At 46.5% G+C, this 22,997-nt stretch overlaps 1 protein-coding gene across 2 annotated transcripts in view; it reads right to left on the reverse strand.

The window, feature by feature from the left end:
* Positions 1–7,341: 7,341 nt before the first annotated feature.
* The window catches only part of npr3 (natriuretic peptide receptor 3), a 68,752-nt gene continuing 53,096 nt past the window's right edge, over positions 7,342–22,997 (reverse strand). For both annotated transcript variants that reach the window (XM_061278710.1, XM_061278709.1), the window contains one exon: positions 7,342–7,731. In XM_061278710.1, the coding sequence (XP_061134694.1) occupies positions 7,620–7,731 (112 nt within the window). In that variant the 3' untranslated portion in view covers positions 7,342–7,619. The remainder of the gene's footprint in view (positions 7,732–22,997) is intronic.

The raw sequence follows: 22,997 nt of genomic DNA on the forward strand, positions 1-22,997 counted from the left end.
TGGCCTTCAGCGGGCAAGTGCTGTTCTGAGCGTCGAAGCGAGCAAAGAAGCTGTTAAGATCATTGCGCAGACGGACGATGCCCCGGGACAGGTCAGCCCTCGCTGTCCTCAAGCCAGCCTCATCCCCCGCTCTGAAGGCTTTGTCCCTGGCCCTCAGCAGCCTGAGGACAGCCCCTGTCAGCCATGGTTTCCAGTTAGCCCGAGTGACGATGGATTTCGAGTGAGTCACATCATCAATGCACTTCGTGATGTAAGAGGAAACAGTCAGTATACTCCTCTATGCCTTTCCGATCGTCGCAAGTGGCTGCCCGCCTAAACATGTCCCAGTCAGTAGTGCCAAAGCAGTCACGAAGCGCATCAGAGGCACCCTCAGGCCACACCCGTACCCGCTTGCGAACCGGCCTAGATGCTTTCACCATTTGTCTGTATGCGGGCAAAAGCATAACAGTGAGATGGTCAGAAAGTCCAATATGGGGGAGGGGCGGCTTTGAAAGCTCCTTTATGTGTGGAGTAGACCAGGTCCAGGAAGCTGTCACCACGTGTTGGAAAATTAACATGGCGGTAAAGCCTCGGAAAAACAGACTGCAGGTTAGCATGATTAAAGTCCCCAGCGAAGATGGTGAAACCGTCAGGGTGCGCCGTCTGTTGTTCGCTGACAGCCTGGTACAGTTCATTAAGAGCCGCGATCCTGTCGCCTTCAATGTTGGAAGGCGGGATGTATACCGCGACTAGCAGAATCACAGTAAATTCCCTCGGCAGGTAAAAAGGACGGCACTTAATGATCACAAACTCCGCCAGTGGCGAGCAGTGCTTGCATACCACCACTGAGTCCCGGCTCCATTCGTCACGGATGTAGATGCATATTCCACCTCCTCGCGATTTTCCCCCTCTTACAATGGCCCGGTCCGCCCGATAGCACGCTAGCCACTCCAGATGCACAGCAGAGTCAGTCAGCCAAGTCTCAGTGAACAGGAGCACACAGCAGTTACGCACTGTCCGGTTCGTAGATCTCAACAGGCGAATGTAATCCATTTTGTTGTCCAGCGATCGAACATTCGCCAGAAGAATGGAAGGCACGGCCGGGCGAGCTGGGTTAGCCGCCAGCCTTGTCCGGACGCCTCCGCGCTTGCACCTCTTCTGCCTCCTCGCACACCGCTTCCGACGCTTTCCATTCGGGGGAGGAATAGCAGGCGAGTCCGGCGACGTTTCAGGACGGAGCAGTCCGAGCTCCTTTAATGTCTCCGCATCAAAGTCCAGAACGCCACAAAACCCACTTTCGCCGATGTCGAGCAGAACCTGCCTGCTGTACTTGTAGCACGACTTGGTACGACGAGACAAACACACAAAACTGTCGGACAAACACTCATTAGACGAACAAAACACCGTACGGGCGGGACAGATAGAAGTTGCTGCGTGTGCACGCGCCGCCATCTTGAACTATATATATATATTTTTTTGTGTTTACTTGTATGTATATTGTGTACTATGTCTTGTTCCCCGTTCTGCGTGGCGTCCTGTACTTTTACTGTCTGTATGCACACTGGCTCTTATTTGTTGTGTTATCTGTTTATTTATTATTTATTATTACTCTTATTATTTATTGTTTGTGCCTTCTTGTTTTTTATATTGCGTCGTTTACTTGTATGTCTATCGTGTACTTTGTCTTATCACCGTGGAATAGAGAAAACGGAATTTCGATCTCTTTGTGTGTCTCGGCATGTGAAAAAGTTGACAATAAAGCAGACTTTGACTTTTGTCACCGTGGGATAGTGGGAACGTTATTTCGATTTCTTTGTGTGTCTTGGCATGTGAAGAAATTGACAATAAAGCTGACTTTAACTTTGACTTTTTTGACTTTGAGCAGTGGGGAGAGGACGCACCCCTGGGGGGCGCCAGTATTGGTGGTCCAGGTGTCGGACGTGATAGTGCCCAGCCTCACATGCTGCCTCCTGTTGGTCAGGAAGCTGGTGATCCACTGACAGGTGGAGTCAAGCACCGCAAACTGGATGAGCTTCTGGTGGAGGATGTCAGGAGCGATGGTATTGTACACCGAGCTGAAGTCCACAAACAAGATCCTGGTGTACGTCTCTGGGGTGTCCAGGTGGTGCAGGATGTAGTGCAGCCCCATGTTGACCGCATCTTCCACTTACCTGTTTGCCCGGTAGGCAAACTGCAGGGGGTCGAGCAGGGGGCCCTTGATGACCTTCAGGTGGTTCAACACTAACCTCTCAAAGGATTTCATGACCACAGATGTCAGGGCGACAGGTCTATAGTCATTCAAACGTGATGGCGGGCTTCTTGGCCACCGGTACGATGATGGAGCTCTTGAAACACGAGCGGACCTCACACAGCTCTAGGGAAAGGTTGAAGAGCTGTGCAAAGATGGGTGCCCGTTGGGAGGGAGGGAGGGAGGGGGGGGGGTCGGGGGAGGGGGAGAGAGAATTTTTCGGACTACAGGTCGCTCGGAATATAGGTCGCATTACCCATAAAATGCGCAATAACGTGAAAAAAAAACATATATAAATCACTCCGGAGTATAAGTCGCATTTTGGGGGAAATTTATTCAACAAAATCCAACACCAAGAACAGACATGAACGAGCAACAACAGGCGAAACGATAGGTATGCTAATGTGACATAAACCCAAACGACGAGCTGAGAACGGGCCTGATGCAACATTCAGTTATTCAAATAACTATTTCATAAATGACACGTTTATTAAACCATCTGTCACTCCAATTCATTAAATCCACCGATCGTCCTTTATGTCAACAATGCATGCGCGCCGCTGACGGCACTTGCACTTCAAAATATTCCACAGGCCCATATAACGGTATATGAATTACCGTTTTTTTCCATGTATAGTGCGCCCCCATGTATAGTACGCACCCCTAACAATGGCATGCTGATGCTGGAAAAAAGCTTGTACCCATGTATAATACGCACCCAATTTTTATGAATTTTTTTAAAAAAAAAATTTAATTTTTTTTTTTTTTTTTTTTTTTTTAAGTCCCAAAGATCGTCACACACGCAGGGAGGCAATGGGTCCCATTTTTAAAGTCTTTGGTATGGTCTTAACTAGGCTGGATGTCATTTTTTTGTTGGCGTTGATTTCTCCGACTGCCCCTAAACGCACCACCGCGCTCCGTGCGCACACGGCGGCTCTGTATGGGAGAGACGTTGAAGAGGAATAAAAACACCCTTGGAAACCAAAACTTGCCCCTCGTCGTGACTCGGAGCCGCAACAAATGTTTCGGATTTGTGTAGGGTACATTGTGACAGACGGCAAACTAGCAGGTGATCGAGCGAGCGTCTGATACAAGAGCATTGCGGTCGTATGGAGCGTGTTTGAAATGAACAGCAGAGACGAAAGGAACAAGGCAAAGTGTTGTGAAATAAAATATTACCTGTAATACGCATTTTGTTATTTGCTGATTGAAACTGCTAATTAAACTGTGAATTGAAACTAATAGGTGGAGAACTGAACTCTCGCTCTTTATATAGCTGACGTGTCTTGCGCAACCGTTCTGCGCATCTGTAATGGCGGCCTCCGTATGACGTCCGGTCCGCGATGGAGATTAAAAAACAAACAATATTTGACAATAACACACCATCGATTGCACCATCGCATCAAACGATGTGTCGTCAATTATGAATTTTACTAAGTGTGTTGGGCAGGATGGCTGAATGCGATGCGCGATTGACAACAAACAAGAAGAAAGGTGAGTTTTATTTCGGGGGAGATTTGTCATGTCTCGTCCCCAGTTTTGCTATGTGTCTAGGTTGCCATAGTTTCTGTTCGTGTCACCCCGCTCTTCCTGTGTCACCTCAATCGATGTAACGTGTTTTGTATTTAAGTCCTGTCTGCCCCTCGCTCACCGTTGGATCATTGCATGTGTTACTGTCATTCTGTTCCTGTCTTTGGTAATGTCACCCTGTCTTTTTGTTCCACGACTTTGTCGGTCAGTCCTGTTGTTGGTTTTGTTGTACCATGACTTTATTTAAAAAAAAAAAAAAATAATAATAATAATAATTTAAAAAAAAAAAATTAAAAAATTTTTTCTTTGTACCCATGTATAATACGCACCCCAGATTTTAGGACAATAAATTAGTAAAATATTGCGCACTATACACGGAAAAAAACGGTATATATCAAATAACTATTATATAAGCTATAATCCTCGTCCTTTGTCAACAAGGCTGCGCGTGCGCCCTGACGTCAGCCTCGTCGTTATTCCACAGATCTAGTATATAACTATATTGTAGCGTTAACTAAGTACAAGGAAAGACAAGTTGCTACACGAAATAAAATATATCAAATAACTATAACTTAAATAGTTCACCATCACACGGCCCCAAGCACCGCTGTGGACTTCCAGGCGTGTGGCGGCGTGGACTTCCATCCCCGTAGGTGGCACTTCCAGCCACGGAGGTGGAAGAGAGCTCCATAGAATAGGACCGGGCGTGCGTAAAAGCCATGTCCGAGCCCCATCCACCATCCCCGGACAGCCACCTGGCCGAGCCCCGGCCCCCGACTTCCATCCCCGGAGGCGAAAGAGAGCTCCGTAGAGTAGGACCAGGCGTGCCATAATAGTTTTTCAAACCTTCTGTCTCACTCCAAATCATTAAATCCTTCAAACTCTTTGTCCTCCGTGTCACTTACAAACAAAGCCGCTAATGATGCCGGTAGTGCATGGGGCCATTCGTCATCTTCGTCATCCCGTGATCGAATCTTTGTCCTTTATGTAAACAACCGCCGCGCCGCGCTGCTGACATCACTTGAAATTCAAATTACAGTAATCCCTTGCTACATCGCGGTTCCACTTTTTTTTTTTTTATTTTGAAAATCCATGAAAAAATTCGCACATAAGTCGCTCCTCAGTATAAGTCGTCCCCCTACCCAAACTAGGAAAAAACGCGATTTATAGTCCGAAAAAAATAAATACATATATGTATATATATAATATATATATATAAATAATTTCTAAAATAAAAAAATTAATGAGGGTGCACCTTATAATCCAATGCGCCTTATAGTGCAAAAAATACGGTTGGTTGCACAAACCATGAAATGCATAATAAAGAAGATAAATACTTATGTAAGTCGCACCGGGGTATAAGTCGGATTTTGCAGGGAAATTTATTTTATAAAATCCCAACACCAAGAACCGACTTGTCATCTTGAAAGGGAATTTAAATTGAAATCATGATAAACAACAACAGGCTAAACCAGGGGTGGGCAAACTACGGCCCGCGGGCCACATCCGGCCCACGGGACCGTTTAATCCGGCCCGCCGACCCTGAACAAATTGTATTATTAAACTTTTTTTTTTTTGGTCATTTTGCCTGCAATGACTGCGTTTCCCCAGTAGATGGCGAAGCGCTCGCCTGCGCATTTACTACCGGAAGCCGTGTCAGAAAGCTTGGTGCACACTCACAAGTGCGTGTACGTACTCAGTAGTACGGACATGGCGCACTCTCGCTCTATTCGTATCAGTCCCGAATTTAGATCGTGGGCTGTGACATCTGCATTCTTGTAATTCGCGCGCTGAGCTTTCAGATGCAGTTTTGCGCTAAAGCCGCCCACAAACCTTCCCCTGGAATCCTTCCATTAAAATGAGTCGCCCAAGGAAAAGCAGTGCCGAGCGTTTAAAAGAGAGTGGCCAATTTGGCTCGACGTACGCGACGTGACGTTCAGCCACATCAACATCAACCCATCACAGATCGAGGTAAACGGACCAACACCTCGGATCTCTCCTAAGAATTGCCACAACAAATTTTACTCCAGACTATGACGCACTAGCAAAAAAGGGAGACCAACAACACTGTTCCCACTGAAAATGAACGGGAGGCTCTCAAGTTTATTGTAAAAAAATGCATTTTGAGTATGATTTGTACACATAGCAGGGATTGAAACTAGCGACCATTCTCATTTTCAAACAATGCAGGATGCTCAAGGACATTGATGCACCACCTATTTGCGACTAATCTTAACCTGTAAAGTTCTTAAGGCTTACTTTAAGGAAGTGTTTCCCGTTTCCTCACCTCTGTTACCAGGTGTTTGTGAGTTAAAACTCTGCTCTGATTTTCAGATACCCCTCACCGTGTTGCTGTTTTGATTACTTTATTTGGATGTATGCTTTCACCGATTCTTCAAGATGATATATTTGGTCAGAATGTTTGCCGTTTGATGTGATCTCATAAGATAAACATCTTTCATTAATCTGACCTGCAGGCACTGACGTGATGGAGACTGTTATTCATAATAACAGTGTCGTATTTTATGAGAATCAGCAGTTTTTTAGTGAATTATTATTAAAAACAATTTAATGCTGTTAATAAATGCATTTGTTTTCAAAAAACTTGTTTGGAATATCCATGCTTTACTACCTACTAAAGGCCAAAATCTTTTATGCAATGACCTTTACAGGTCGCTTATATGACTTCACACAAAGCCTACGTCCATCTGCTCCTGGTTCGGCCCTCCGGTCCAAATTTAGAACCCAGTCCGGCCCGCGAGTCAAAAAGTTTGCCCACCCCTGGGCTAAACGGTACGGTTTGATAACGTTACATAAACACATAAACAAGAAACTGAGAACGTGCCTGACGTAACATATTAAGAGTTATTCAAATGAATATCACATAAATAACATGCGAAGAAGTTTATCGAACAATCCGTGTCACTCCAAATCATTAAACTCCGGAAGTACAAGATGCAGCGCTTCCTCTTCTACGTCGTTTACGTCAGACTCATTGTCAGCTGTAGTTCCAATTATTCCACAGGCCTCGAGCGCCCTCTTGCGGTATATAATGATGACATGATTTCACACATAAGTCGCTCCTGAGTATAAGTCACACCCCCAGCCAAACTGAAAAAAACCTGCGACCTATAGTCTGTAAAATACCAACGAAAGGTATATATCGAATTAGAGATACGTTTGAAGCAAGCCACAGACTTTAGACTTCGCTGAAACGTTTCAAGGACTCTTTTTTCCTTTGTAGGACTTGTCGATGTACGTGGTCTTCCGGAATGCTTTTTGGAGACGTTTTGAACAGTTCCATCAGCTTCAAATTTATCTCTAATTTGAGTGATGGTAACTCGTGTTGGTGGTTCTCTGTGAAACATCCTCCTAAATTGTCTTTGCACTTCTACTGCGTTTTCATGCTGCCAGTAACATTTTAGTATGAATTCCCTTTCTTCAAAGTTTAGTCTGGCTGCCATCATTTGGATCGATGGGTTTAATCTGAAAAAGAAAAAAAAAAACCTGCTAAAAAGTGTATGCATCTTTTTGGGGTACCCTGTATATAAGTATGTGATCAATTATTTGCAGCCATAACTACCTTTTGTATACTGTGCATACATTACAAAAAATGTTTATTGAAATTTTCCAGAATAAAATGGACACAAATCTTTACCTGTGAAAAATAAATCCAAGTGGTGCTTTAAGACAGTTACAGTTGTCCTGAGTTATAATACATTGTAAGTGAAACATTTGAAACATTGAAAAGTTAAAAACACAAAATCATTTAATTTCTAAAAGCATTTCCTCACTGACAGCCGTGATGATCTCTCGCCAAAGAGATGTAAGTTTGCGAGAAAGGTTTTGGGGCTGCCGGTGACTAAGGAGTTGACAAGTTTGATCTGATGGAGTCCTCCCGTAATTGGCGGTGCTTCCCAATGGCAGACTCTTCACTGTGTGCTCGACGCTCTATGGTAATCCTGTAATTTTTCCTGCGAAAGAGTAAATCTTATTACAAGACATGTTGCTACAGTCAAATTGTCAAAAAATGTACTTACTTGCTTTTAGGGATTCCCAAGTCTTGTACCTGAACGCGTTTAATGAACACAAGTTTATGAACTCATTCATAGTTTGAACGACTGTGAACGGAAGCAGCGCTTGTTTGTTTTGTAAAATATTTTATGAACGGTCATTCTGGAGCCAATCAATGGTTTTGAAGGGCAGTTCATTCATCATCTGTACCGCTTGTCCCCACGAGGGCCACCGGCGTGCTGGAGCGTATCCCAGCCGTCATCGAGCAGTAGGCGGGGAACAGCCTGAACTGGTTGCCAGCTAATCGCAGGCCACACAAAGACAAACAACCTTCCATACTCACACTCACGGGCAATTTGGAGTGGTCAATCGGGCTACCAAGCATGTTTTTGGAATGCGTGAGGAAACCGGAGTGATTTTCTTTTCTTAAACTTTAAAATAAAACCCACTAAACACAGTGTAAATGAGGCTTAAATAGGTGTGGGGGGTATATTTGGCAACCCTGTTCACAAGTGATAAGAAAGCGTGAAAGGAGGAGCGAAGAAAGCGTAATGGCAGTTCAGTCGATCTAAACTCAGTTGCGCAACTCGCAGCCCGACTCACTCTTTCTTGTCAAATGGTCACGAAAAGGTATCATCCTATGAGAGCATTCAAGAAATTTAAAAGTTGTAGGGCTCTCAATGGCGTTGAACCACAAATTACTCTTAGATTGTTTTTTTGACGTTTTAGTAATTTATTTGGGGTTTGTGTGTGTGTATATACAGTATCTCACAAAAGTGAGTACCCCCCTCTCATTTCTGCAATGTTTTAATTATATCTTGTCATGGGACAACACTGAAGAAATGACACTTTGAGACAATGTTAAGTAGTCACTATAGAGCTTGGATAGCAAAGTGGTTGGTTAGCAAAGTAAATATATTGTTACTTCAAAATACAACAATGAATGTGTAAAATGCTGGCAACAAAAGTGAGTACACCCCAACTGAAAATGTCAAAATTGGACCCAAATGTCAATATTTTGTGTGGCCACCATTATTTTCCAGCACCGTCATAACACTTTTAGGCATGGAGTTCACCAGAGCTTCACAGGACGCCGCTGGAATCCTCTTCCACTCTTCCATGATGACATCACGGAGCTGGTGGATGTTGGAGACCTTGCGCTCTTGCACCTTCCGTTTGAGGATGCCCCACAGATGTTCAATAGGGTTTAGCAGACTAAGGATTATGGGTTACTGGAACCATGTCCTGTGGTCTGATGAGACCAAGATAAACATATTTGGTTCAGATGCTGTCCAGCGTGTGTGGCGGCAACCAGGTGAAGAGTACAAAGACAAGTGTGTCTTACCTACAGTCAAGCATGGTGGTGGGAGCGTCATGGTCTGGGACTGTATGAGTGTTGCTGCCACTGGGGAGCTACAGTTCAGTGAGGAGCCGCCGAGCAGTATTCCAACACGATAATGACCCCAGACACACCTCCAAGACAACCACTGCCTTCCTAAAGAAGGTTAGGGTGAAGGTGATGGACTGGCCAAGCATGTCCCCAGACCTAAACCCTATTGACTGTCGGTGGGGAATCCTCAAACGGAAGGTGGAGGACCGCAATCTACCAGCTTCGTGATGTCATCATGGAAGAGGATTCCAGCGGCGACCTGTGAAGCTCTGGTGAACTCCATGCCTAAAAGTGTTACGGCGGTGCTGTTTAATAATGGTGGCCACACAAAATATTGACATTTGGGTCCAATTTTGACATTTTCAGTTGGGGTGTACTCACTTTTGTTGCCAGCATTTTACATATTCATTGTTGTATTTTGAGTTACTTAGAAGCAACAATCCGTTTACTTTGCTATCCAAGCTCTACAGTGACTACTTAACATTGTCTCAAAGTGTCATTTCTTCAGTGTTGTCCCATGACAAGATATAATTAAAACATTGCAGAAATGAGAGGGGTGTACTCACTTTACCAAAGACTATAAAAATGGGACCCATTGCCTCCCTGCTTGGCACTCAGCATTAAGGGTTGGAATTGGGGGGTTAGATCACCAAATGATTCCCGAGCGCGGCACCGCTGCTGCTCACTGCTCCCCTCTCCCCCAGGGGATGGATCAAAATCACACGGGGATGGGTTAAATGCAGAGGACAAATTTCTCCACACCCAGATGTGTGTGTGACGATCATTGGGACTTTAACTTTTGTGAGATACTGTACAGTCGTATGCAAAAGTTTGGGCACCCCTGATCATTTTCAAGATTTTCCTTTATAAATCTGGTTGTTTGCATCAAGAACTTCAGTTAAATATATCATATAGCAGACAAACAAGTCAAGTCAAGTTTATTTATATAGCCCTAAATCACAAACAATTCTCAAAGGGCTTCCCATATACATAAAACTGACAATTATTCTCAAACATCCCCTCATCTTAAACTCCTAGGAGGGCAAAGAAAAACTAAAAAAAAACCTATCAGGGGAAAAATGAGAAACCTTGAGAAGGGACCACAGATGAGAGTATCCCCCTTCCAGGATGACCAGGCTACAATGGATGCAGAGAGGGCACATAGAAAATATGTAATATAAAAAATCAAAGAAAAAGTGAATGTCCAATTCAAAGTGAAGAGCTGCAGGAGGTGCAGCCAGGATTGTCCTGGCAATGTCTTCGAGGGGGGTAATCCGCTGCAGTTCCCTCATCCTGATTGGTCCACGAGAATCCAGACAGCCGCTGTCAGTTTTGGTGTCACCTAACTACCTCCCCAGCCGGGGAGCGGGGGGGGGGGGGGGGGGACGTTGCGAAAACACAAACTCCAGCAGAATCGGCCACCACAGGTTAATTAAAGGCCATATCATAAAAAGTCGTTTAACGTGTCTTAAATGTTTCTACTGATGTAGCAGTTCTAATATCCATTGGTAGGGTATTCCAAAGCTCTGGACCCCGAATAGAAAATGCTCTAGACCCTGCAGACATTTTTTTGGCCCTCGGGGTCACTAAAAGACTAGCGTTTTGCGAGCAGAGGTTACGGGACGGAACATAAGGAACAACTAAGTCGACGAGATATGAAGGCAGTAAGCCAAGCAATTATTTATAGGTTAATATAAGTTAATATTGAAGTCACACACACTAGAAAACTATAGTAATTGAAATCTTTTGCTTGTCTGTTTTCAGCTATATAGCTACATATCTTTATTTATTTTTCTTTCCCGAATATTATTGTATAAACTGTTTTTCATTTCCAAAATTATCTTCCTCCATTAAATCAAGTTTCTGTACCGCTAAAAAAACTAATCAGCAACCATGTTAAGAATTATGATGTATAAAAGGGGTAGGAAAAAACAAGCAATAGCTTCTTCCTTCACCTTTTCTAAACATGTTGATTTATTTGTCTTCTTGGCATAACATGAAATTACCGTAATTTTCGGACTATAAATCGCGTTTTTCATAGTTTGGGCGGGGGACCGATTTATGTGTTTTTTCTCAAAAATTTTCAAATAAAAATAAATAAATGGGACACCGCGATGTAGCAAGGGATTACTGTAATTTGAATTTCAAGTGACGTCAGCAGCGCGACGCGGCGTGGTGGTTGTTTACAAAACTGACCAAGATTGATCACGGGATGACGAAGATGATGAAGGGCCCCACGTACTACCGGCATCATTAGCGGCTTTGTTTCTAAGTGACACGGAGGACGAAGAGTTTGAAGGATTTAAGGATTTGGAGTGACACAGATGGTTTGAAAAACTATTATGGCTTTTACGCACGGCCGGTCCTACTCTACGGACTCCACCTCCGTGGATAGAAGTCGGGGGCCGCCGCTCGGCCGGGTGGCTGTCCGGGGAAGGTGAATGGGGCTCGGTCATGGCTTTTACGCACGCCCGGTCCTATTCTATGGATCTCTCTTCCACCTCCGTGGCTGGAAGTCCAAGCCGCCACACGCCTGGAAGTTAGTTTTGTTAAATAAAGAGCCGTTTACCAAACCCACGTCTTTCCTTGTACTTTAACGCTGCAATATAGTTATATAGTAGATCTGTGGAATAACGACGAGGCTGACGTCAAAGCGCACGCGCGGCGTTGTTGACAAAGGACGAGGAATTTGATCGATGGATTTAATGATTTAGAGTGCACAGATGGTTTGATAATATTATTGTTTATATAATAGTTACTTGATATCTAATTTATATATCGTTATATGGGCCTGTGGAATATTTTGAAGTGCAAGCGCCGTCAGCGGCGCGCACCCATTGTTGACAAAGGACGATCGATGTATTTAATGAATTGGAGTGACACAGATGGTTTTATAAACGTGTTATTTATGTAATAGGTTTTTTCAATAACTCTGAATGTTAAGTCAGGCCCGTTCTCAGCTCTTCGTTTGTGTTTATGTCACGTTAGCATACCTATCGTTTAGCCTGTTGTTCCTCGTTCATGTCTGTTCTTGGTGTTGGATTTTGTCAAATAAATTTCCCCCCAAAATGCGACTTGTGCTCCGGAGCGACTTCTATATGTTTTTTTTCACGTTATTGGGCATTTTATGGCTAATGCAACCTATGTTCCAGAGCGACTTTTAGTCCGAAAATTACGGTATGTGAAAATGTGAAAAAATGATTTTGTGTTTGGTTGATCTCATGTTCAAAAATAAACTTCAACTTCAAAATCTTAAATGCATGTAAGCCAATGTAAGTGGGCTAATATTGGGGTAATGTGATAAAATTTTCTTTTCCTTGCAGCAGCATTTTGTACTAACTGTAGACTTTTAATACTGGACTTGGGAAGACCAGAGAATAATGCGTTACAGTAGTCCAGGCGCGATGTAATAAACGCATGTATAATAGTTTCCGCATCACCGCTCGAGAGAATCAGATGAATCCTAGCAATATTACAGAGGTGAAAAAACACAATTCTAGTTATGTTCTTAATATGCTTTTGAAAGGAAAGCGCCCCTCCATGAGTCGTCACCTTATCGTGGTGGAGGGGTTTGCGTGCCCCTATGATCCTAGGAGCCATGTTGTCTGGGGCTTCATGCTTCTGGTAGGGTCACCCATGGCAAACGGGTCCTAGGTGAGGGGCCAGACAAAGCACGGCTCAAAAAGCCCCTTATGATGAAAAATATATATGGAAACAGATTTCCCTCCCCCGGACGCGGGTCACCGGGGCCCCCCTCTGGAGCCAGGCCTGGAGGCGGGGCTCGAAGGCGAGCGTCTGGTGGCCGGGCCTTCGCCCATGGGGCCCGGCCGGGCAAAGCCCGAAAAGGAAATGTGGGTCCCCCTTCCCATGGGCTCACCACCTGTGGGAGGGGCCAAAGGGGTCGGGTGCAGTGCGAGCTGGGCGGCGGCCAAAGGCAGGGACCTTGGCGGTCTGATCCCCGGCTGCAGAAGCTGGCTCTTGGGACATGGAATGTCACCTCTCTGGCTGGAAAGGAGCCCGAGCTGGTGTGCGAGGCAGAAAAGTTCCGACTAGATATAGTCGGACTTGCCTCCACGCACAGTTTGGGTTCCGGTTCAAGCCCACTCGAGAGGGGCTGGACTCTCTTCCACTCAGGAGTTGCCCACGGTGAGAGGCGTCGAGCAGGTGTGGGTATACCTATTGCCCCCCGGCTGGCCGCCTGCACATTGGGGTTCACCCCGGTGAACGAGAGTGTAGCCTCCCTCCGCCTTCGGGTGGGGGGACGGGTCCTGACTGTTGTTTGTGTCTATGCACCAAACGGCAGCTCAGAGTACCCACCCTTCTTGGCGTCCCTGGAGGAAGTGCTGGAGAGCGCTCCTTCTGGGGACTCCATCGTTCTACTGGGTGACTTCAATGCTCAAGTGGGCAATGACAGTGAGACCTGGAAGGGCGTGATTGGGAGGAACGGCCCCCCCGATCTGAACCCGAGCGGTGTTCTATTGTTGGACTTCTGTGCTCGACACGGATTTTCTATAATGAACACCATGTTCAAACATAAGGGTGTCCATGTGTGCACTTGGCACCAGGACACCCTAGGCCGCAGTTCGATGATCGACTTTGTAGTCGTGTCATCGGATTTGCGGCCGCATGTTTTGGACACTCGGGCGAAGAGAGGGGCGGAGCTGTCAACTGATCACCACCTGGTGGTGGGTTGGCTTCGATGGTGGGGGAAGATGCCGGTCCGACCTGGCAGACCCAAACGCTCTGTGAGGGTCTGCTGGGAACGTCTGGTGGAATCCCCTGTCAGGAAGAGCTTCAACTCCCACCTCCGGCAGAGCTATTCACACGTCCCGGGGGAGGCGGGGGACATTGAGTCCGAGTGGACCTCGTTCCGCGCCTCCATTGTTGAGGAGGCCGACCGGAGCTGTGGCCGTAAGGTCATTGGTGCCTGTCGTGGCGGCAATCCCCGAACCCGCTGGTGGACACCGGCGGTAAGGGATGCCGTCAAGCTGAAGAAGGAGTCCTATCGGGCCGTTTTGGCGTGCGGGACTCCGGAGGCAGTTGACAGGTACCGGATGGCCAAGCGGAACGCGGCTTCGGCGGTTGCTGAGGCAAAAACCCGGACGTGGGAGGAGTTTGGCGAGGCCATGGAGAATGACTTCCGGACGGCTTCGAGGAAGTTCTGGTCCACCATCCGGCGTCTCAGGAGGGGGAAGCAGTGCAACTTCAACACTGTTTACAGTGGAGATGGCGTGCTGCTGACCTCGACTCGGGACGTCGTGTGTCGGTGGGGAGAATACTTCGAAGACCTCCTCAATTCCACCGACACGCCTTCCATTGTGGAAGCGGGGCCTGGGGACTCTGAGGCGGACTCTCCAATCTCTTGGGTCAAAGTCACCGAGGTAGTTAAAAAACTCCTTGGTGGCAGGGCCCCGGGGGTGGATGAGATCCGCCCGGATTTCTTAAGGGCTCTGGATGTTGTGGGGCTGTCATGGCTGACACGTCTCTACAACATCGCGTAGACATCGGGGACAGTGCCTCTGGATTGGCAGACTGGGGTGGTGGTTCCCCTCTTTAAGAAGGGGGACCGGAGGGTGTGTTCCAATTACAGGGGGAATTACACTCCTCAGCCTCCCTGGTAAGGTCTATTCAGGGGTGCTGGAGAGGAGGGTCCGTCGGGAGGTCGAACCTCGGATTCAGGAGGAACAGTGTGGCTTTCGTCCTGGCCGTGGAACAGTGGACCAGCTCTTCACCCTCAGCAGGATCCTCGAGGGTGCATGGGAGTTCGCCCAACCAGTCCACATGTGTTTTGTGGACTTGGAGAAGGTGTTCGACCGTGTCCCTCGGGAGGTTCTGTGGGGGGTGCTTCGGGAGTACGGGGTACCGAGCCAACTGATAAGGGCGGTTCGGTCCCTGTATCACCAATGCCAGAGTTTGGTCCGCATTTCCGGCAGTAAGTCGGATTCGTTCTCAGTGAGGGTTGGACTCCGCCAAGGCTGCCCTTTGTCACCGATTCTGTTCATAGTTTTTATGGACAGAATTTCTAGGCGCAGCCGAGGCGTTGAGGGTTTGGGGACCTCAGCATCGCGTCTCTGCTTTTTGCAGACAACGTGGTGCTGTTGGCTTCTTCAGGCCGTGATCTCCAGCTCTCACTGGAGCGGTTCGCAGCCGAGTGTGAAGCGGTCGGGATGAGGGTCAGCACCTCCAAATCCGAGTCCATGGTCCTCGATCGGAAAAGGGTGGAATGCCCTCTCCAGATCGGGGATGAGATCCTCCCCCAAGTGGAGGAGTTTAAGTATCTTGGGGTCTTGTTCACGAGTGAGGGGAGGATCGAAGGCGCGAGATCGACAGGCGGATCGGCGCAGCGTCGGCAGTAATGCGGACTTTGTACCGGTCCGTCGTGGTAAAGAGAGAGCTGAGCCAAAAGGCAAAGCTCTCAATTTACCGGTCGATTTACGCTCCTACCCTCACCTATGGTCACGAGCTATGGGTCGTGACCGAAAGAACGAGATCCCGGATACAAGCGGCCGAAATGAGTTTTCTCCGCAGGATGTCCGGGCTCTCCCTTAGAGATAGGGTGAGAAGTTCGGTCATCCGGGAGAGACTCGGAGTAGAGTCGCTGCTCCTCCACGTTGAGAGGAGCCAGATGAGGTGGCTCGGGCATCTCATCAGGATGCCTCCTGGACGCCTCCCTGGGGACGTGTTCCGGGCATGTCCCACCGGTAGGAGACCCCGGGGACGACCCAGGACGCGCTGGAGACTATGTCTCTCAGCTGGCCTGGGAACGCCTTGGGATCCCCCGGGATGAGCTAGATGAAGTGGCTGGGGAGAGGGAAGTCTGGGAGTCCCTCCTGAAGCTGCTGCCCCCGCGACCCGACCCCGGATAAGCGGAAGAAGATGGATGGATGGAAAGGAGAGCGTTTGGTCAAATATTACTCCGAGATTAGCTACAGTATTCCTCTGTGTGATAGTACAGTTATCCATAGTTATAATGGTTTCCTTAAGTAAGTGCTGATAACGAGCTGGACCAATTATCAACATCTCAGTTTTATCTGGGTTAAGACGGAGGAAATTGAGTGACATCCAGTGCTTGATTGGCACACCAAGATTACAGCAATCCCGCGGATTTGTCATCGATAACGGCATATATAATTGAGTGTCATCCGCGTAACATTGAAAACTAATGTTATATTTACGTATTATGTCCCTAAGCGGAATCATATAAATATTAAATAGAATTGGTCCGAGTACCGATCCCTGCGGGACACCACATGTAACGTTATAGAGCTCAGAGGTCGCATTACCATGGACTACTCCAGGGGTGGCCAACCAGTCAGAGACTAAGAGCCACATTTTTTTACTGTGTACCGCAAAGAGCCGAATAATTAGTTTTTGCTAAAATAAGCGCATCTTTGTATTTCAGGAGGCTGTCACGCCATGCCTGATGGAAAACCTCAAGGTTGGTTAAACACCATTTGCACTCAGGCTTTCTATATAATTGCTTAAGCGTACGTGTTTCATCTGTGAACCATGGAGTAGGCTTTCTACGGTGAGTTTTCAGAGTTTTCCGTAGTGGCGCTACCGAGTCGATGGCATTTAACAATGTTGCATTGAATTCATTTGTAAGATTATCAATAGAGCCAATACATGCAGGAAATATGGCAGTTGCCGGCGGCAGTAACTCAGACAGCGCACTCACAGTTACGGAATTAATATTACGACTGCTGTAATTTTGATTGCGCTCTTGTCTTTGACAGGGAGCTAAAATTTCAAATTATATTAAGTAGTGATCAGACATAACAGTAGTGTATGGCAGTACTGTTATATTTGAGGTTGCCAGTCCTCGGGATAATACCAGATCTAAGGTATTTCCATTTTTGTGTGTTGCTGCCTGTATGGCTTGCGTAAAACCAAACGTATCAATTAAAGTCTGAAACGCCAAAGTAACTGGCTCGGACGGTAAATTCATGTGGATATTGAAATCCCCCATAATTATTATATTATCCGCATTTGTCAGTAGATCAGCCACGAATTCTGAAAATTCATCCAGGCAACCAGAGTAAGCCCCAGGTGGACGGTAAATAACAGCAAGATAAAATGACGGTAGCGGGGTGGATCGGACAATGAGAACTTCAAATGTTTTAAGTACGTTAATCGAACGAGGCCTAAATATAAGATTGGAATTAGAGATAAGGGCGACACTCCCACCCTTTTTACGAGGGCGCGCCACATGCAAGCTCACAAAATTTGGAGGCGAGGCCTCATTAAGCGGCAGCTCATTAGGTTTTAACCAGGTCTTGCAAAAACCAAAAATGTTTAGATTATGTTCCATGAAGAGGTCATTAACGAGTACTGCTTTCGTATGAAGTGATCTAATATTCATAAAACCGAGTTTGAGTCTAATTGGTAGATCAGGGTTCGTATGTATCGGAGGATTTTTCAAACGAAATACGAGTAAGATTGTGTTCCCTAGGCCCGACATTACCTCTAAAATGTCTATTAGCGCGGCGGGACGATACGAACATAGGAATTTGATAGTTAATATTCGGCAAACATGTAATATTATTTGGAACAGGCACCGTTCCATCAGCGATACCGATCAGGGTGGAGTGATTGGATTTGTCGACTACCTCTGTAGAAAGTGTGTAAATATGTACTGAGGCACTATTCAAACTGTGACGCTCTAGTCTACACAAGGAGCTACTATGTGCATGCTGGGAATCTAGCCTAGCGCTAGTTAACTTTAACTTAACAGACTCCAAACCCATCCTAACAGGTGGCCTTGACATCTGTGACCCGGCCTGCTCTAAAGTGACCTGTCATGAATGGCTCAAACAGTAATCTATATTCCTTGAAACAGTGAAGGCGCCTTTACGTTTAGGATGAAGGCCGTCCTTCCTCAGCAGCTCGGGGCGGCCCCATAAGGAGGACCAGTTATCTATAAAATACAGTCCCTGCTTCTTACAGAAACCTGCCATCCATCGATTAAGGGAGACTAATCTACTAAAACTCTCATCAGTGCCTCCCAGGCAGGAGGCCAGAGAAAAATACTCGATGGCGACTCATCTTTCTGGCCAGATAACAAGTCCTCGCTATGTTTTTTTTTGTGATCTCTGATTGCCTCATCCTAACATCATTGGAGCCAATGTGTATCACTATATCCGAGTAGCTAGTGTTATTGGAGCTACGCTGTTGACTAGACCTATTGCGAGCCAGCTCCCAAGGATTAGCTTCTATGTCGGGTGCTCTGGCTCCAGGGATACACATTACTGTGGCTGGATTTTTAAGCATGATGTTTCGGGTAATGGAGTCACCTATGACCAAGGTGCGAGAGCCAGTAGACCGAGATGACTTGAGACTAGGGGTGTAACGATTCATCGATACACATCGATTAATCGATATAATGCTCTACGATTTATTGGCATCGAAGCTAAACGTAAGTATCGATTTATATCGCCGTGTTTGACCTCGGACATTAGACGCGACTTTATTTTGAAATCCAGTTCATTGTTGCTCGCTTCCTCTTTCCGGGAGCAGTGCGCGCAGCGTTGTTGTGTTGTCAGCAGAGCAGGCACATGAAAGGGGAGTCGACTAGTACGCGGCTCCTGGGCTGGTGCTATGGCTAGTGTCCAAAAAGATGAGGAAATTTGCTCCCCTTTAGGCTTCAAGTCATTCGTTTGGAAGCACTTTGGATTCCAAAGAAAAGATGGCTCAACGGACAAGACACGTGCAGTTTGTAAATCCTGCCATGCGGTGATCAAATATTCAGGGACCACAAATCTCTCCGCACATTTAAAGAAAAAACACGACATCAAAGTTCTGTGTTAAAATAAGCACTTTGTATACTACAATACTCTTGTAATTTCCTAAATAAAGAGTTTGCAGTACCTTGTTGACTTTGCGTATGAATTGTTATAAATCAGGATAGTTCTATATTTTTTATTTAAAGAAAAATATCGATCGTAGAGCACTATATCGCGATATATCGTGAATGAATCGCAGCAGGCTTTAAGATATCGGCAAATATCGTATTGTAGTTCTTTGAATCGATATGATATCGTATCGTGACAAAACCCGCGATTTACACCCCTACTTGAGACGACTATGCATCTTAACTGGCTCATCACGGTTAGCAAGCCGCTTGGGGCTAATGCTAACTGGGCTAGCAAGCTGACTACAGTCCGCATCTGTGTCCGCCACATCTACTGTTATCGCACTATTCTGCTCTAGCTGGCAGACACGTCCCATGGATAACCATTCTAAGAGGAGGGTGGAGTTGGTGCACGAAGCCGAACAAACATCTTTATCCGCAGCCATACTTACATGTCCGATGAGCGACGGTAGACAAACAGCCACGAAGCCTCCGCTGAGAGCCAAACAGTGATGTGGTCGAAATGGCAGGGATTGACGGTCCGCGACTTGGTAACAATAGTAAACTCCCAAAAGTGGAGTAAAAAAACGTAAAAAGCGAGGAAAAACTAGTAAAAAATATAAAAAGTAGGAATGTAGATCTTCTCTCTAGTGACGCTGCAGCGCTCTACATGGCAAACCGGAAGTGTGTTTCTCAGCGCAGCTGTGTTAGAACAGAACACAATGATATTTGAGAAGTGAAACGAAGTTTATAAGGCAGCTCGGTAGAGCACTGGGTAGCACTTCCGCCTCACAGTTAGGAGGGTGCGGGTTCGATTCCACCTCCGGCCTTCCCTGTGTGGAGTTTGCATATTCTCCCAGGGCCCGCGTGGGATTTCTCTGGGCACTCCGGTTTCCTCCCACATCCCGAAAACATGCTTGGTAGGCCGATTGAGCACTCCGAATTGTCCCTAGGTGTGAGTGCGAGTGCGAATGTTTGTTTGTCTCTGTGTGCCCTGCGATTGGCTGGCAACTGGTTCAGGGTGTCTCCCGCCTACTGCCCGATGACGGCTGGGATAGGCTCCAGCACACCCGCGACCACCGTAGGGAGTGAGCGGGACAGAAAATGGATGGATGGATGAAGTTTATAAGATTTATAGAAAGTGTGTCATCATTACTTGAACAAAAGTTGCATACATTTGGGCAACCCAACAGAGAAAATCCTCCTTTTGCAGAAATAACAGCCTCTAAATGCTTCCTATAGCTTCCAATGAGAGTCTGAAATCTGGTTGAAGGCGAAGGATGGTGAGAACAGTCAAAGTCAAACCACAGAGCAGCTCCAAAGACCGACAACATGATCTTCATCCAGATGGTGATACTGTGCATCGTTGAACTATTCAGTGCACTTTGTACAAGGGAATGCTGTATGGGAGAATAATGGAGAAGACTTTTCTATTGGGGTGCCCAAATTTATTTATATGCACTTGCCTATCTTTGTTCAAGTAATGATTGCACACTTTCTGTAAATCTTATAAACTTCATTTCACTTCTCAAATATCACTGTGTTTGTCTGCCATCTGATATATTTAACTGGAATTGCTGATCCGAACAACCAATGATTTATAAAGGAAAATCTGGAAAATGATCAGGGGTGCCCAAACATTTGCATACGACTGTATATATGTCAAATAAATAAATATTTATATATATATATATACTGTGGATAGATAGATGGATAGATGGATAGATGGATAGATGGATGGATAGATGATAGATGGATAGATGGATAGATGGATGGATGGATGGATGGATGGATGGATGGATGGATGGATGGATGGATGGATGGATGGATGGATGGATGGATGGATGGATGGATGGATGGATAGATGGATAGATGGATAGATGGATAGATGGATAGATGGATAGATGGATAGATGGATAGATGGATAGATAGATAGATAGATAGATAGATAGATAGATAGATAGATAGATAGATAGATAGATAGATAGATAGATAGATAGATAGATAGATAGATAGATAGATAGATAGGCAATCCCCGCCCCCTTTTCTTGTCTTCCGGGTTAGATAGATAGATAGATAGATAGATAGATAGATAGATAGATAGATAGATAGATAGATAGATAGATAGATAGATAGATAGATAGATAGATAGATAGATAGATAGATAGATAGATAGATAGATAGATAGATAGGCAATCCCCGCCCCCTTTTCTTGTCTTCCGGGTTAGAGCAACGCTGGCGTCTGGACTGTTGACTGGCGCTTCTACCCCGAACCGTGTCCGCTATTTGTTTGTCCCCTGTCTGTTTTGTGTTTCCCGTTTTAATGTGCCCGTTTTTTCTTTTATTTTCTCGCCTTTTCTCCTGCCCACCGCGTATCTCTGGAGCTCTGCTCGCACCTCTCCGATCCCGCTCCCTCTGACTACGAGCTACGCTAGCCAGCTAGCCAACCCACCACCGGACCCTCCTACCTCCCGGCTCTGAGCCTGTAGCTGCTTGCTCTTGGCTCGGCAAACGGCTCCAACCCAACTTGCTGGCCACTTGGCCGGCGTCCTCGGGGGGAGCACCCGCTCGCTGCGAGCTCGCCAGTCGTGGCTCGGCTGTGTGCCGCCATGACACACTGGGGCGTGCCGTTTGCACGGGTACAGTCGGGATTGACCAACACCACCACCCACTCCACCAACATCACGACTCGGTCCACTGCTGCTTCCATGCATTTCACTACCAACTTCTAGTTAACCAGCTACTAGCCATTTCTACCATTTTATGTGGATTATTCCCTGCTGCTGTCACGTCTCATCTCCTGCATGAACTATCACTTCTGCTACTCCGGGCTTCCATTCCACTAACTTCTCGTCCATTTGTCTACACTGCTGCTGATCTTCATCATTTCAACAATAATCACCGTCTCCCTGCTGCTGCTGCCTCAGCTGCCAGCAAGGCTGGGATCCTCCGCCGTCGCCGCTACATCCACCGTAGCTCCGGACTATCTTTTAAACGACATTTCCCTGATGGCTCGCCCATCCCCTCTTTCTGGACTAACTCTCGCCCCCCGTCACCCCCACCTTCCGTACTGTCAACTTCAACAATCTCCGTTCCCCCACCCCCGCTCCTTCATCCATCTCCCTCGCACTGCTGAACTGTCGCTCCCTCTCCAACAAATCACTAGTTATTTTCGAACTAATATTGGACAATAATTTGGATCTGCTCCTTCTCTGTGAAAGATGGCAACAGCCCCTGGACTATTTTTCTCTCAACCAAGCCACTCCGTCTAACTACAGCTACATCGCCAAACCCCGCCTCTCTGGGCGAGGAGGTGGTATTGCTGTCTTCCATAAGCGGTCCCTATCAATCACTGAATTGGACCTCAAACTCCCATCTATTTCATCCTTTGAATATCTCGCTTTTTCCCTCCCCAACTCTACTACTGCTGTTCTTATCTACCGCCCCCCCCAAGTCACATCCGTCTTTTCTCTCTGAACTCTCTGAACTTCTCACCATCGTATCCTCAGTCTCCTATCGCCTCCTACTAATCGGTGACTTCAACATCCACATCGACCAACCAAGTGCTCCACTGACGTCTGACTTCATCTCCGTTCTGGACTGCTTTCATTTCAGCCAGCACATCAACTTCCCCACCCACGCCAAAGGCCACACCCTGGATATAGTATGCTCCTCTTTTCCACTCACATCCAACCCCCATCCTCTCACCTTTCCACTGTCAGATCATCTCTGCATCCTCTTCTCCGCCCCTCTACCCTCGCCTCATAAATCCACAAAGCGCACCATCTCCTACCGCAACATCAAGACTGTAAACCCAATCACGCTTTGCCAGCTCTTATCCTCTGCTCTTCCTTCCGACCCCACTTCTTCCTCCCCTGATGACCTTGCCACCACGCTCAATAACATCCTTTCTGACTCCCTTGATTCCATAGCCCCCTGGAAAACTTCCTCTGTTACATTCACTAACTCTGCCCCTTGGTACACAC

Source organism: Syngnathus typhle, linkage group LG5, assembly GCF_033458585.1.
Source record: "Syngnathus typhle isolate RoL2023-S1 ecotype Sweden linkage group LG5, RoL_Styp_1.0, whole genome shotgun sequence".
NCBI lineage: Eukaryota > Metazoa > Chordata > Actinopteri > Syngnathiformes > Syngnathidae > Syngnathus > Syngnathus typhle.